The sequence below is a fragment of the Mus pahari genome, chromosome 1, assembly GCF_900095145.1.
Source record: "Mus pahari chromosome 1, PAHARI_EIJ_v1.1, whole genome shotgun sequence".
Lineage (NCBI taxonomy): Eukaryota > Metazoa > Chordata > Mammalia > Rodentia > Muridae > Mus > Mus pahari.
In genome coordinates this window covers 2,904,001-2,920,742 of record NC_034590.1, presented here as the reverse complement: position 1 = coordinate 2,920,742, position 16,742 = coordinate 2,904,001, and the positions used below count along the sequence as shown (strand labels likewise).

Here is a 16,742-nt window from a genome sequence, read left to right as displayed (position 1 = left end):
GGTGCTCTTACCCGCTGAGCCATCTCACCAGCCCCTCTTGCATTCTTTATACTTATAGGGTTTCTAGCCGGTGTGAACTCTCTGGTGCTGAGAAAGGGAGGAGTCATTGCTAAAGGCCTTCCCACACTTAATACACTCATAGGGTTTCTCCCCGGTGTGAACTCTCTGGTGCTGAGCAAGGTAGGCAATCTGGCTGAAGGCCTTCCTACATTCTTGGCATTTATACAGTTTTTCTCCGGTCTCTGGTATGAATTCTCTGATGTTGAGCAAGTTGGGAATTTTGGCTGAAGGCCTTCCCACATTCCTTACATTCATAGGGTCTCTCCCCTGTGTGAATTCTCTGATGCACAGTGAGGTACGCATGAAGGCTAAAGGCTTTCCCACAGACCCTGCACTCATAAGGTTTCTCTCTGGTGTGAACTCTCTGGTGTTGAGCTGTAGGACCCCCCAAAATGGGGAGATCCTTGCTCTAGTCTCGGGATGGCACAAACCCCACCTCAGGAACTCACAAGAGACCGTTCTTGATGCAAAACACATGAGGCCTTATTCCAGAGCTCTGGGGACAACTCGTATCAGGTTAGAGTCCACCCGAAAGGGAGAGGGACCCTTCTTTTTATGGACCCTCCAGGGGGAAGAAGGAAGGAGGGAATAGGGCATTTCCAAATCACATGGCCTTAGGCCATCAGTCTAACAAGTTGTAGCTTCCTGATTTGAGATGATTTGCAAAGACTGGGTATAGGAGGGGTGAGGGGTTGGAGTCTTGTGCAGGAGCAGGTTACCAGGGAAGGTTTTCACCTGTAGCCTAGCAACCAAGACCCACAAATTCTTGGCAAAAAGCTACAACAATCGGCAAACACATGAGTTCACACAACAATCAGAGCCTGCGCAAGCACAAATTCAAAAAGTACAAATGTTTCTAAGCTACTGGGGCGTAATAAACTTTTTCCCTTCACCAGCAATAGAATCTATTTCATCAATCTAGGATTTTAATGATTTCTTTCATTTTGTCAAAGCCTTACAGAGCAATGGATGGCCTATTGTTAAACGCTTTTCCACATTCGATACACTCATAGGGCTTCTCCCCAGTGTGAGCTCGCAGTTGCTGAACCAGACGTGCATTCTGGCTAAAGGTCTTCCCACATTCCTTACACTAGTAGGGCTTCTCTCCAGTGTGAATCTTGTGATGCTGGACAAGGTTGGATCTCTGGCTGAAGGCTTTCCCACATTCTATGCACGCATAAGTTTCTCTCCAGTGTGGATTCTCTGATGGAGAGTGAGGGATGAGCTCTGGCTAAAAACCTTCTCACAGCCATTGCAATTCAGACGCTTCCTCTCTGAGCAGATGCTCTTGGGCTTAAGAGGCTCCGAGCTTTTTCTCAAGATTTCCTGGTGTGTGCCTTCCTTATATGCCTTCTCATCTCCTGGGCTTGTCTGACACGTTTGAAGCAATGTGTTCTGGTGGAAACTTCCCCAAGGTCTGTTATCAATGAAAGCTTCAAAAGCAATGGTCTCTTCCTTGAGACAAGCCTTTAAATCCCCACATTGCCTCTTGAAATGACGACCCTGACTCCATTCTTCCAGCCAACTGGGCTATTCCAGGCCAAGACTTCTAAGTTCTTGAATTATCTTTCTGGGTGACTGTTCTTCATAGAGTTCCTGCTTTGGGATTAATTCTTCAGTCTCATACACGGACTCCCAGCCTAAAGGTAATAACAAGAAGCATCTTCTCTGCATGTGTTAGAACACATGGCCACGAGAGTGATCTGTGAAGAGAAGCATGTAAACTCAGTATCAACCAAAACCCAGTGAAACAGTGCCTTCCAAAGCTCTGGAGAGTAGAATAAACTGAGAGTTGGCCATGAGGTCATATGAGGAGCGATTAGAACTTTATGAAAGCCAGTAAGGGGTGTCTCAGGCGAGAAGGAACTGTGCCTACAACTGGGCTTGGCTGTATAAGTGAAACAGTCGGTATTCTCATAACTGCTTCATTCAAAACACTTATTGAGAAATAGCTATCTAGTATCAGCGTTCTTATGGATGCTTTTAGGGTCAGGAGACAAGGATCGTCTGCCTTCATCTTATTTTCTTACACAAGACAAAGGTAAGCAAGGAAACATCAGTGCACGTCAGATGGTACTGCAGAAAAGGGGATGGGTCAGGCGTGGTGGCGCAGGCCTTTAATCCCAGCATTGGGAGGCAGAGGCAGGCGGATTTCTGAGTTCGAGGCCAGCCAGGTCTACACAGAGAAACCCTGTCTCAACCCCCCCCCCCAAAAAAAGAAAAGGGAATGGACAGGCAGTGATGCATCTGTACACAGAGGTCCTCAAGGTTCTAACACAACATAAGTGATTTATTTACTCATTTTTTTCTTTTTTTTCTTCTTTTTTTTCTTTTTTTTTCTTTTTTTTGTTATTATTTTTCTTTTTCTTTTTTTTATTTACTCATTTTACATTTTGCTTTGTTATAAGTTGTATTCTACAGAATGATCAAGAAATAAAATTTTCTCTTACCTTGTTTAAAAGTTTTATTACATTTTTAAAATGTATTGGGGCTGGCAAGATGGCTCAGCGGGTAAGAGCACTGACTGCTCTTCTGAAGGTCCTGAACTCAAATCACGGCAACCACATGGTGGCTCACAACCACTTGTAATGAGATCTGACACCCTCTTCTGGTGCATCTGAAGTCAGCTACAGTGTACTTATGTATAGTAATAAATAAATCTTTGGGCCGGAGTGAGCAGGGACCGAGCGAGCAGGGTTGACCGGAGTGAACAGACATCCTAAAAATTCAAATCCCAACAACCACATGAAGTTTTTTTTTTTTTTTTTTTTTTTTTTGGTTTTTTGAGACAGGGTTTCTCTGTGTAGCCCTGGCTGTCCTGGAACTCACTTTGTAGACCAGGCTGGCCTNCTGTGTAGCCCTGGCTGTCCTGGAACTCACTTTGTAGACCAGGCTGGCCTCGAACTCAGAAATCCGCCTGCCTCTGCCTCCCGAGTGCTGGGATTCAAGGTGTGTGCCACCACTGCCCGGCTCCAGTATTATTTCTTAATTTAAGAGGCAATGGCATTTTGTTCTATTTAAACTTCATATATGGTGTCTTAGTCAGGGTTTCTACTCCTGCACAAACAACATGACCAAGGAGCAAGTTGGGGAGGAAAGGGTTTATTCAGATTACATTTACACACACACACACACACACACACACACACACACAGTCCAAAAATAAAATAAATTCTAAACTCTGCATATGTGACAATGGTTATTTATGTGAGTGATTCATTTAATGATAACACAAAAACACACCAGGTTTAATTCAGCATCATTTATCATTTACTACAACAGTTACCCATGAAAATTTCCTCTCAGAAAGCTGAGTGTGGACATAACCCTGGCTGAGGAAGTTTGGGCTATGGGGTTGGAGAGGTCTTTTCTCCCCAGGGTTTCCTAGGCCGATTTGTAAACCTTCCTACACCACAAGCCTAAGCTTTTACCCAGTTGTTCCTCAAATGCTTGCTAACTGCTCACTTTTGCTTTTGTGAAAATCTGGCATCTTCCTGCTACCCAGAATTCTCTGCCTCTTGCCTTTTTTCCTGGGTTTCCTTTATGGCACACTTTCCCTTTATACATGCCTTCTGTAGCTGTCTCTGCTGCTAGCCTACAACTGTGTGGTTATCTGTACATACATGTAACACACATGTGGTACCTTGGAGTGAGGAGACCGAGAAGAGCGGTGTGGGAAGTGCAACTTGAGTGATGCTTGTATTGATAAGAAATACAGGTGCACTGTGGAGAGCTTTGGGGCCACTTAGCAGGAGTCTGATATTGGCCAAGGACAAGGAAATGGGCTTCAGGCAGGAATCTGACATTAGGCCATGACATGGAAGTAAGCCCAGGCAGGAATCTAATTTTAGGCTGGAACAGGGAAGTAGGTTTAGGCAGGAATCTTAATTTTAGAGTGGAACCAAAGAAGTAGTCTTCAGGCAAGAATCTAATTTTGGAGCCAGGCGGTGGTGGCGCACGCCTTTAATCCCAGCACTTGGGAGGCAGAGGCAGGCGGATTTCTGAGTTCGAGGCCAGCCTGGTCTACAAAGTGAGTTCCAGGACAGCCAGGGCTATACAGAGAAACCCTGTCTCGAAAAACCAAAACCAAAACCAAACAAACAAACAAAAAAAACCCTGTCTCAAAAAAACCAAAAAAAGGGCTGGTGAAATGGCTCAGCAGGTAAGAGCGCCTGACTGCTCTTCCGAAGGTTCTGAGTTCAAATCCCAGCAAACACATGGTGGCTCACAACCATGCCCTCTTCTGGAGTGTCTGAAGATAGCTGCAGTGTACTTACATTAAATAAATAAATCTAAAAAAAAGAATCTGATTTTTGGCCAAGACAGTGAGGTAGGCTCAGTTATCTTGGTCATCCTGACAAGCCCTCAGAAATAGCGATCACAATCACGGAGTGATCACAGGACTCTGCTTGTTGCCCTGCTTGTCCCTTGACTTTGTGTTTGTTGTACTGCTTGCCCTTAGTACTTGCATGGAATTAAAATGGTATAAAAGCAGATTGGGAAAAAATAAACCCGCCTCAGCCCCAGAACTGGCTGAGATCATGCTATAGTGATGTCTAATTGTCTTTTCTTTTTAATCCTCACTCCTGCGCTGGAGAACCTGTGGACTGACTGACAGAGAAAGACAGTGCATTTGTAGATATATCAACACCAAATGGCCACTGATTCACACTAACAAGGTTCAAGGTACTTCAAGAGAATTATTCTAGGTATGACAGAAAGAGAGATTAAGCAACTTTTCTAGAGTTTTATTACATGTAAGAATCAGGATTTGAACCTAGAACTTTGTTGACTCTCAGTGTAGGCCTGGAGTTCATCAAATCAGCAAAAGGCTATTTGAAGGGAATTACAGACCTGAGAAGCAGCAGGAGTCACACAACGGATGAAAGGAGTTACTGGGGGCTGGAGAGATGGCTCAGTGGTTAAGAGCACTAAGTGCTCTTCCAGAGGTCCTGAGTTCAATTCCCAGCAATCACATGGTGGGTGAAAACCATCTGTAATGGGATCCAATGCCCTCTTCTGGTGTGTCTGAAGTGACAGTGTACTCACATACATGAAATAAGGAAGGAAGGGAGGAGTTACTGGGAAGAAGGGTCAGAGCATGAGAAGAGAGGAGTCAGGAGGTCCATGAGGACGGTGGCCTGGGAGGCCCCAGCTTCTTTCAGGCCCAAGACATTTTTTTTTAAAGGCTTAAGTCCCAAATTCACAATTAATTTGTCCCCTAACAAATGATGTACTCAGTCCCTCCACATGCAGAGTCAACCAGCCTTGATGAAAATGTTGCAGGCAGCTTTGCATGGTGTGCGGCAGGAGGATTTTAAGTTTAAGAAGCCTAACACTGTCAGAGTGGGGATGGAACAGATCGAAAGCTGGGAGAATGGAAGCAGAGAGCCGAGTTAGGAGTCTATAGCCACACTGCACACGGGGGATGACAGTTCAAAATGGGAAGGAGGCGGTGCGGTCAGTGGAACATAGTCCAATTCTAGCTCTGTTTGCAGGTCGGATGGACCCAGCTCCCGCGTGGAACTGTAGCGTGAGCAATGGAGCTAAGGATGTCTGTAAGAACGCCTTAGTTCCCTGGTTTACTGCCCCCATTTCAGCCTCAACCCATTCAGGTTATTCTCAATAGCGAGAGAGACCCTATTCAAGTGAGCGCAGATCACATCTCCCAGTCCTGAATTTCACTCAGTTGGAAGACGTTTGCATTTGAGATAGCTATTCTGCAACCACAGGAACCAGTTCAGTCAGCAGTTAGATATGAAAGTCAAGTTCAGGAATGAGAGCTAGCTGGGTGGAGTGGCCTACACCTTTAACGCCAGCTGTCATGAGGCAGAAGCAAGTGCTACACAGTAAGACCCTGTATCCAATGGGGGTAAAAAGGATTTAGATGCACAGAGCGTATTTCAAGTCACGAGACAAGATGAGATTACTAAAGCAGCCAGTGTAGATAAAAGAGGAAGGGGCCCAGAACTAAATCTCTGGTTCCCAGTGTTCTTAAAATTTGTTCATGCATGATGATGTTTGTAAAGTATCTAGAATGAAGCTGGCCTTTATCTTAAATAAGGGGCTATAGCATGCCAAGACGAGAGCATAGTATGTGTAAGACCACACATCACAAATGCATATAGGGCTGAGGAGGTGGATCACACTTAAGAGTGTTGCTATGGCCTTGCAGAGAATCCAAATTCAGTTTCCAGCATTCAGGTCAGGTGGCTCACAAGTGCCTGTAACCTCAGCAACAGAGGATCTGACTCCCTCTTCTGGCCTGTGTGGGCAGTGGCACGCAGGTGGCATGCAGGTGGCACACACACAAATAAGCACACATATGCTTTAAAAAAATGTTATGAAAAAAGACAAAAATTTACAAATTATGTTTTAAAAAATTTAAGGTAGTGAGCTGACCGAATGACTTTCACACAGAGCGAAAGAAATTAAGATAAAATCAGGTGAGACAGCCAGGGATAGGACTTACATGCTGGATAGCCCAAATCATTTCAACAGCAGGGAAGTTAACGTCAGCCCTCTTTGAAAGATGGGAAGGGAATTAAAGGAGAGAGAATACACCAGCTCACCTGGGGCACGGTTTTAAGGAGTCTGACAGCCATTCTTCCCCTTAGCTCCTCCTAAGAAATGGCGATCCAGGCTAACTGAGATGGGAAAAGAACACGGCAAACTTGGCGTTCCTCTCAGCATCCGCATTACCTACCATCTGATGTTTCTACCTCCTGTTGCAACATTCCCTTCAGTAAACAGAGTTGGTGGAGACACAGAAATTTGTTTGCATACAAAATAATCCATGCTTAAGTCATTTCCAATTTATTCCTTGGGCAGCAAATTTACAGAGCTTACAGATAAAGAGACAGTGATTGTTTAGATAAGAATACACCTCGAATAAATAAGTCACTAAGATTAAATAAACTTAACTCAACCATCCTTCTCTCCAATAGAAGAGCGATTCCAAAACTTGGTAGCATACTGTCACCACTTGGCTTTCTTGAAAAGACACTGGGTGGGGCTGGGGAGATGGCTCAGCGGTTAAGCTTTTCCGAAGGTCCTGAGTTCAAATCCCAGCAACCACATGGTGGCTCACAACCATCTGTGATGAGATCTGATGCCATCTTCTGGAGTGTCTGAAGACAGTTACAGTATACTTACATATAATAAATAAATCTTAAAAAAAAAAAAAAAAAAGAAAAGAAAAGACACTGGGTGACAGAGTTTCAGGACACTCACATACCCAGTCTCAAAGACGACATTGCCAGCCACTGGATGTACATGATGTCAGATGTTCACCCTCTCCTACACCTCTCAGACGCTCTGGTGCCACAGGCTGGCATCCCTAACAAGGGACTTTCATTCTAGTCACAAGGAGGCTCCACGATGATGCACAAAGAGGAAGGGGAAAGGGAAAGATACCAGGCATAGATTCACTCGCACATTGGGTGACAGTCTCGCAGAACTGTAACAACCACTTCTTACTCCCAGGGACGCCCAGAAGGACCAGCGACCAGAGTCCGGGTGGACACTCCCCTGCCACTTCCCTGCGGGAAGATCTCGCTTCTTCCTTGAAGGCTCTGGAATGTCCTCCACTCCAGCGGCCACAGGCTGGAGAATCTAGCCTCCCGGTGGGAGGGGGACAGGGGAAGAAGCTCCTATGTTGCCTGGGCTCCCGGAGGACACAAAGGGGCAACGGCCCAGCTTTCGCTGGGGCCATTGGGAAATGTAGTCCGGACAGAAGGGACAGTAGCACCTAGGACCTTGGATTCAGCGGGACCGACAAGTCTCAGTCCCAATGTCTCTTCTCACCGCCAAGCCACGTGTATACAGACACAAACGCAAGCAGAACACCCATGCACATAAAATAAACTGAAAATATATTTAATTTTTTTGTTTTGTTTTTCGAGACAGGGTTTCTCTGTGTAGCCCTGGCTGTCCTGGAACTCACTCTGTAGATCAGGCTGGCCTCGAACTCAGAAATCCGCCTGCCCTTGCCTCCCGAGTGGTGGGATTAAAGGAGTGGTGGGATTAAAGGCGTGTGCCACCACGCCCAGCTATTTTTTCTTGTGTATGAGTAAAATTCATGTGTTGTTGCCAGGAGAGGCCAGAGGAGGGCATCGGTTCCCAGAGTGCTCTTAATTGTGGAGTCTTTTCTTTTTCTTTCTTTTCTTTCTTTCTTTTTTTTTTTTTTTAAGATTTATTTATTTATTATATGTAAGTACACTGCAGCTGTCTTCAGACACCCCAGAAGAGGGCGTCAGATCTTGTTACAGATGATTGTGAGCCACTATGTGGTTGCTGGGATTTGAACTCAGGACCTTCGGAAGAGCAGTCAGGTGCTCTTACCTGCTGAGCCATCTCACCAGCCCTCTTTCTTTTCTTTCTTTCTTTCAAAGATTTATTTATTTTATGTATATGAGTACACTGTAGCTGTTTTCAGACACACCATTAGAGGGCATCAGATCTCATTACAGATGGTTGTGAGCCACCATGTAGTTGCTGGGAATTGAACTCAGAACCATCTGGAAGAGCACGCGGTGCTCCTAACCACTGAGCCATCTCTCCAGCCCCTGCTGAGCCTTTTCTCTAGGCCCTTCACAGATCTTTTTGTGGGGTGGAATCCAGGTCATCAAGCATGCCTGACAAGCGTCTTGCCACTCAGCCATGCCCTCTGTGTCGTCTTCATCTGACTCTGGACTTCATTCAGACACATAGCATTGTTCTTCAGGAAAAAAAATTTCACGATTTTTGAGAATAATACCTAACTCTCTGAGTGTGTATGTGCGTACGCAATTCTAGGAGTGTAACTGTGGAAAACATGATTTGCTGGGTTAGGCAAACATTTCTGGAGTCATGTGTACTTGATTGTGTTCACAGTATATATGATATTTGCGATGTTTAAATGTGCTGTGGTAGGGACAGGTTTGTGGAGAGTGTAAGATTGAGTCGGACAAACGTTGAAGGATTAGAATTATGGATATGTGGGCTGGTGAGTTGGCTCAGTGGGTAAGAGCACCCGACTGCTCTTCAGAAGGTCCGGAGTTCAAATCCCAGCAACTACATGGTGGCTCACAATCATCCGTAACAAGATCTGACGCCCTCTTCTGGAGTGTCTGAAGACAGCTACAGTGTACTTACATAGAATAAATAAATAAAATCTAAAAAAAAAAAAAAAGAATTATGGATATGTGTTTGTGTATGGAATTCTTCTCTGTGGTGTCTGATTAGAAACCAACACTGTATGGGAGAAGCTATCTGTGGTGCTGGGATAGACAGAAGATAAAAGTTAAAGGGTGGGGGTGGGCCTGTGAAACAGAAGCTGGGTGAGTCCTCTGAGCTTGAGGCCAGTTTGGTCTACATGTCAAGCGATGGCAAATTCAAGAAGTTTATTTGACAGCAACAATATTACGAAAGGAAAAGAGAGACAAACTATTGCTTAGAGTTCTATATTCTGTGTGAAATAAAATAATGTTGCTTAAATACTATGATAAAGGAACTATGTAGACTATATTATCTAAAGCAGGGGCTGGAGAGACAGGTTAGGCAACAAGAGTACTTGTTGCTCTTGACGAGAACCCGTGTTTCATTCCCAGAACTCTCAGGGAGTAGCTCACAAGCACAGGCCACTCCAGTTTCAGGGAATCGGATGCCCTCTGCTGAAATCTCTGTGTACTGCATACACGAACTGCAGACAAAATATTCAAAACACGTGAAGTAGAAATAAATAAACCGGGGCTGGTGAGATGGCTCAGTGGGTAAGAGCACCCGACTGCTCTTCCAAAGGTGCAGAGTTCAAATCCCAGCAACCACATGGTGGCTCACAACCATCATTAACAAGATCTGACTCCCTCTTCCGGAGTGTCTGAAGACAGCTACAGTGTACTTACATAGAATAAATAAATAAATAAATGAATAAAAAAGAAAATAAATAAATAAACCTTAAAACACAAACAAAAACCCAACCTTGCTCACTAAAGAGTATGATCAGGACAATAAAAAGGACACATTAATCCTACAGCAAGGGTGGGAAGTATTTGTAAAAATGTCTCTCTGATGACGTCCCCCTCCCTAGTGGTGATTGTTTTGTTTTGATGGAGAGAGAATGGCTAACTGGTACAAGGGTCTAGTTGACTAGTAAACGGCTCCGTTTCCTTAGGATAGAGTTAGTATGCAGACATTGCCCAGCAATGGTGTTTACAACCCTACGTTAACAGTCCAGGAACACTGTCGGTCAGAACAAAGAGTCTACGAAGTATAGACAAAAGCATGTTTCTGACAAAATTGGAGGATAGCAACGAAACGCTATAGAGAACACACAACCACGATCACAAAAGTGGCTGCAAATTCACACGGTCTTAAACGTCACTGAACGCTATAAACTCCACACCCTGCCCATAGTCTAGTTCTCATCCACGCGTATTCGCGTAACTCCTCCGTCTGCCTGCTACTAAGAGTTCGTGACTCCGGAGGTCCATCCTCATCATAAAGAGAAAGACAATTTCCGGGGAGAGCCCTGATCCAAGGAAACTAAACAAACTCAGCCGCGCTTCCTTCCTGGCTCAGACTCCCTAGCCCTGAGATTCTCACAGCTGAGGGCCAGTTTTTCACGTGGGTGAGCACAGGTCTCGGGCCGCGAAGGGCTCTGGGAAATGTAGTTCAAAGCAAGAAAAAGCAACGGATCCTTTCGGATTCCTCTCAATTGCAAGTTGCACCCCGAATCTGTGAATGCCAGGCCGCGGGGGTAGCCGCTGCTACAAAACCCGCCCAGGCCCAAGCCAATCCCCCTGCCGCAGCGCCGCACCCTTACCCGAGCCTTGGCCACTCTCCAGGCTCGCACGCCCAAGGCCAGACCCGCCCGGCGAGCCGCGCGGCCCTCTGGGAAGTGCTACCCTGCGCCTAACGGACCCAGGTTTGTGGACCTTCTTTCCCAGCCTAGCGGCGCCCGGCCGTAGACTGGGAGCTATGAGCCTTGGGTGGCGTCGGGGTGGGGGGGATCGAGACCCGTGGCCCGGCTCAGCGTTGAGTCCGGGAAGCCAGAAGCTGGAGGCCAGGACTCTTTGTGCTGGGTGGAGGCCGGGGCCCTGTAGAGCCGGCGCGGGTGTGGATGGAGGACGGGATGCGGGCGGTTTGCAGCAGCCTTGAAGTGACAGTAATCCTTTATGTGCCTTTACGAACGTGGCTGCGCATGTGATGGCTGAGATAATGAATGAATGAATTAATGAAAAACTCTGTGGGTGGAAGTTAGGCGGGTAGGATTGTGTGGAGATGTGTGAAGACCGCGTTTGAACAAGTGCTACCTTTAGCCGTTTATAATAATTGAAAATATTTTAAAATGAAGCATCAGTATCCCCAGGACTTTACTATTTTACTGAATTGACAAACTGTCTTGTGTACATGACAGGCAAAATTCATTTGCCTTGCTGCCCAACTCCATTCCCCCAAATAGCAAGATACAGAAAAGCCCAAAGACTAAAAATTATTCAGTTCTACTAGTCATGCAGCTCCTGACTTTACACTCGCTGTGAGCATGAAGACGTGAATTTATGTGCTCATATAAAGAGCATGGCAGCTTAAAAGAGCAGTAACATCATATATACAGTTCTGTAACTTATGACTCTTATTAATAATTGATGCCGGGCGTGTGGCGCGCGCCTTTAATCCTAGCGTTTGGGAGGCAGAGGCAGGCAGATTTCTGAGTTCGAGGCCAGCCTGGTCTACTGGTCTACAGAGTGAGTTCCAGGACAGCCAGGGCTATTCAGAGAAACCCTGTCTCGAAAAACCAAAAAGAAAAAAAAAACAAAAACCAAACAAAACAATTGCTGTTGTTAACATATCAGCATCAACAATTACAAATTACAAATGTATACCATTTGAACATTAACACACACACACATATATCTATATATATCCTGAATAATTTCTACTTTCAACCTCTTGAAGTTATAAACCAAGTTCATAAAGAACTGTTTAGCAATGCTGTAATGTACCCCATTTCCTCCCTCATACCTCCCCTTGTTTTCTCCCTCTCTTTGGGGGGCTTTTAGAAGTGGAATTGATTTGTTAACAAGCATATCCTTATTAAAACCTCCCAAAATCTAAATGCTTATACCCAATGCAAAGTTCTAACATCCTACAATCTTACTGAAATAATCAATGGTTCAATATTTCGGTAATATTGGAGTAGAGATACACCTAGATAGCAATGAATACTGTAAGTAACAGGAATCTTTACCTTCATAGTTATAAAATAAAATTTAGGTTGCAGTGAGATACCAAACCTTTTGGGTTCAGACTCCATCTTGTCTTAGAGAACCTGACCTAAGGTTGAACTTCAGGTTAACTAACAGGCCAATCAGTTTCCAGGCTACACCCCAACAAGACCTGTGTCTACCAGTTTCCAGGTTACCCCCCAACAAAACCTGCATCTGGCACCAGATCTGCACCTCCAGGTTACAAGCCTGCCCCTGACACTTCACTTCCTAACAACCACCCTCAGGAGGAAAGCAGAAGTTAGGTCTATGGCTCGGCTCCCAGCATCAGCCAGTTATGTTAAGGGCATAATGGGTCCCCAATCAGATGTGCACCAGGCTAGATACCCTCTTCTTGCCTCTATAAATGGTTGCTTGAAACTGAACTCAGGTCTCCACCTTCCTGCTGTGCTGGGGTTGGCAGGGGGCCCATGAGACCCTAATGCGACTGCATCGGATGGGGCTCCTCGGCAGTCTTCTTGGGGTTCATGAAGGTTTCATGGCACAGCAGCAGTACTGGTTAGCAAGATCAAGCGTTTAAGTAAAGATCTCTTTTGTAATTTGTTTCCTAAGGTGCTGCTCTGTTCTCGTGCGCTGAGGAGCCTTTTATAAACTCAGTATTTATTGAATGCTGGACATATATCAGTCGATTGTTGGTGCATGGGATATAGCAGCGAACAAAAGAAGCAACCCCCTCTCTCCCCGCTATCATGATGCTTACATTGCTGAGGACCAGATAATAACTAAGTAAGTAAATATGAACCATATCAGATGCTGGAAAGTGCTTAGAAAAAAAGTCAAAATAGGAGGCTATTTAGAATTAGAGATGGGAAGTAGAGTCTAGACAGAGGGCCAGGGAGGACAGAAAAGGAGCGGTAGTGACAGGAGGAACGCAGCAAGGTTCAGGTACAACGGAAAAAGGGTTATTCCATACAGGGAGAATGCAGTTGTCAAGGTTTTGATGTTTTCATGCCTGCTCTGAAACAGCCAAGGAGGGGGAAGGCTGGTGGGGGCGGGGTGGGGGGAGAGCAGAGAAATTGGAGGGAGAGCAGAGGAAGTTGGGCTTTGTAGACCACAGTACCTTGAGTGAGATGGGAGGTATTTTGAACATGTGGATAATAATATATCTGCTCAATGGCAGCTTTCGCTGCTCTGATGACAGCTGCAAAAGGAATGAAGAAGGGGCAGGGGCAGGGCGAGGGAGGGGGCAGAAAGACCAGTTAGGAAGGTTTTTTTGTTTTTTTTTTTAAATATTTATTTATTATTATATATAAGTACACCATAGCTGTTTTCATACACACCAGAAGAGGGCATCAGATCTCATTACGGATGGTTTTGAGCCACCATGTGGTTGCTGGGATTTGACCTCAGGACCTTCAGAAGAGCAGTCAGTGCTCTTGACTGCTCAGCCACCTCGCCAGCCTCAGGAAAGTCTTAGAATAGCCCAGGGGATATGTTAGAGATCAGAACCAGCAGTAGTGACAGGAGGGAAGCTCGATGCAGCGTACCACAGAGCCGCGGTAGGTGTGACTGTAGGAAGATGGCACAGTGTTTATTCATAGACTGCAAATGTAAGTTAAGAATTCAATTATTGGTTGCTTTGTTTGTTATTTGAGACAGGCTTTCCCTGTGTAGCCCTGGCTGTCCTGGAACTTGCTCTGTAGACCAGGCTGGCCTCGAACTCAGAGATCTGCCTGCCTCTGCCTCCCAAGTGCTGGGATTAAAGGCGTGCGCCACCTCTGTCTGGCTAAGAACTCAATTCTTGAGAATGGAGGGGGGTCTTACTTGAGGAGAAAACGAGATTCCGGCTTGGAATATAGTATGTGCGGTGTGATACATTCGTTCAAATTTAAATGTCACATTGGCAGTTGTATATACCAGTGTGATATTCAGGAGGCCTGGGATGGGGAATTACCATCATAAATGATCCTGAAAACAGAAGAGTGAATGAGAACACCTAAGACAGAAGAGGTAGAGGTGAAAGGCCCCTGGGGGTCACTCTAACATGACATCTGACAGGTATTAGAGAATCAGTAAAAATAGTTGACAGAGACTAGCTAGAGCAGTCAGAGGGGACTAGGCCAACACAAGGAACAAGTCGATTTTAATGAAAACAGTGTCAATATCCAGAGAGGGTTCTGAAGACAGAGGAAGATGACGCACTGAATTTAGGAACATAAAATCTGGCATCACTGGCGTCTCCGAAAGCAAGGTCTGTGGGTTATGGAGCCAAGGAGAATAAAAGAAGAAAACCTGAAGAGATCAAATTTAGACAGCTCTTAATAAATCTACCTCCCACACAATACACACACACCAAAGGGGTAAATATGATCAAAATATACTGGATGAAATTCTCGGAGAACTCAGCAGAAATGAGGGGGTCAGAGTACATAGGATCATAGGGCAGAGTACGCCTCAGCTTGGGAGGTGATCACGCTGGTAGGAGAGGAGGGAGAGGAGGAGGAGAAGGAGGAGGAGGAGGAGGAGGAGGAGGAGGAGGAAGAGACAGGAGGCAGAGCGGCTGTGCTGGTGGGAGCTTATAAACTCACGGTGGCTAGACTGCGGACGGCCTGGCCTGCCTCACCCCTGGTCCCTCCGTTCACCTCCAAGTCTGCTTGCTGAATCTCCTGAATCTCATTTCTTCTTCCAGAACCCCTTTCCCGGAAGATCCACCCTCCACTTCCTGCCCTGCTATTGGCTGTCAGATCTTTATTACAGGCAGTCAGATATAGTTCTAGATTGCCTTGGGCAAATGGGTAATAGCAAATATTTACAAAATAGAAAACCCAATAACAGAATCCTTGCAGCATTTAGCTCTCTGCTAGCACAGAATTAAGAACTGAATATACAGAGATACAACTTCAGACAATGTACCACAACAAAGTATATAATTTATTTTTTAAAATATAAGCCAGGTAGCTGGGCGTGGTGGCTTACGCCTTTAATCCCAGCACTTGGGAGGCAGAGGCAGGTGAATTTCTGAGTTCGAGGCCAGCCTGGTCTACAGAGTGAGTTCCAGGACAGCCAGGTCTATACAGAGAAGCCCTGTCTCGAAAAACCAAAAAAAAAAAAATAAATAAAAAAAAAAAATAAAAAAATTATAATAATTAAATCATGGGTTTAAAAAAATGAATTTTGAGAAGGGTATCCTTAAGTTGGGGACATTTAAGTATATAGATTAAAAATTACAAATATACGTGTCTTTCTTAGGATTTTATTGCCGGGAAGAGACACCACGACCACAGCAACTCTTATTCAGGAAAACATTTCACTGGGGCTGGGCTAGAGTTTCAGAGGCTTAATCCATTATCATCATGGCGGGAAGCATGGCAACCTGCAGGCAGACATGGTGCTGGAGTGGGCCGAGAGTTCTACATCTTCAGCAGGAGATTGTCTGCTGCAGGCAGCCAATAAGAGGGTCTCTGGATCACATTGACCACACATAATCACATATATGATATCTCAAAGCCCTGTTTCTACAATGTCACCCTTCCTCTAACAAGGCTATACCTCCTCCATTAAGGCCACACCTCCTAATAGTGACAGTTCTCTTGGGCAAGCATACCCAGAACTATGTTCTGCAACGTGGCTCATTAGTTACCTCTCCTTCAGTCAGAACATTTGTTCGTTCCTCCATGTCTGGCTGGTGAATCCTCCTATGCCAGAAGCTTTCCCAGAGTTCCTGTCTCTGCCCGGAAGTCTCTCCTGTTCCCTCCTCCTTTGCTATAGGCCATCAGCCTTCTATTAAACCAATCAAAAGGTGAGGGAGGGAGTGTTTACAAACTATGATGTAGCCATATGAATAACAGCACCAAGTCATTGCACTCAACTCTCTGCCTGCTCAGAAATCAGCATTTGAATAATACAAAGACAACTTTTACACAGAAAAATCACACGAAATCACCCCAACAGATTGTAGTAGCTTTAACTGTGACTCAAAACAAAGCCTCTTGCCCTTGCTTTTCTCAGGGTTTTTTTTTTTTTATCACAGCCATAATTAAAATAGACAGTGTTAGAGATGGCGTGGTGGGTAAACAGAACAGAGCATCCAAGAATGGGGGAAAATTAGTATCTAACACATGCAATTGGAATCTCTGAGAAAAGAATGCAGAAGAAAAAAAAAGTTTGAAGACATAATGGTTGAGGATTTTCCAAAATTAGTGAACCACAGATTCAAGAAGCTCAGTGAACAGTCGGCTGTCATGGCGATTCTCTTCTGGTCTTCTCTGTGCCTGAGCCTGAGCAACTCTAAAGGTCCTGCCCAGTGCTCAGCCATTGGCTATTGATCGATCAAAAACCGACTGGGGACAAGGACCTTTAGTGTTATAACACTCAGATTCCCAATTGAATCAAAGCATTAGAACCAATCTCCAACAGCTGTTGGCCATCAGATCTTTAGTACGACCAATCAGCAGTGAGACAACCTCTGATACAGTT

The 16,742-nt window shown here is 45.1% G+C and overlaps 1 protein-coding gene across 1 annotated transcript in view; it reads right to left on the bottom strand.

The window, feature by feature from the left end:
* Positions 1-63: 63 nt before the first annotated feature.
* Positions 64-16,742, bottom strand: part of LOC115062411 (zinc finger protein 383-like) — a 53,817-nt gene continuing 37,138 nt past the window's right edge. The window contains 4 exon segments of the mRNA XM_029537554.1: positions 64-182; positions 274-435; positions 780-802; positions 1,047-1,247. Of these exon segments, the coding sequence (XP_029393414.1) occupies positions 64-182; positions 274-435; positions 780-802; positions 1,047-1,247 (505 nt within the window).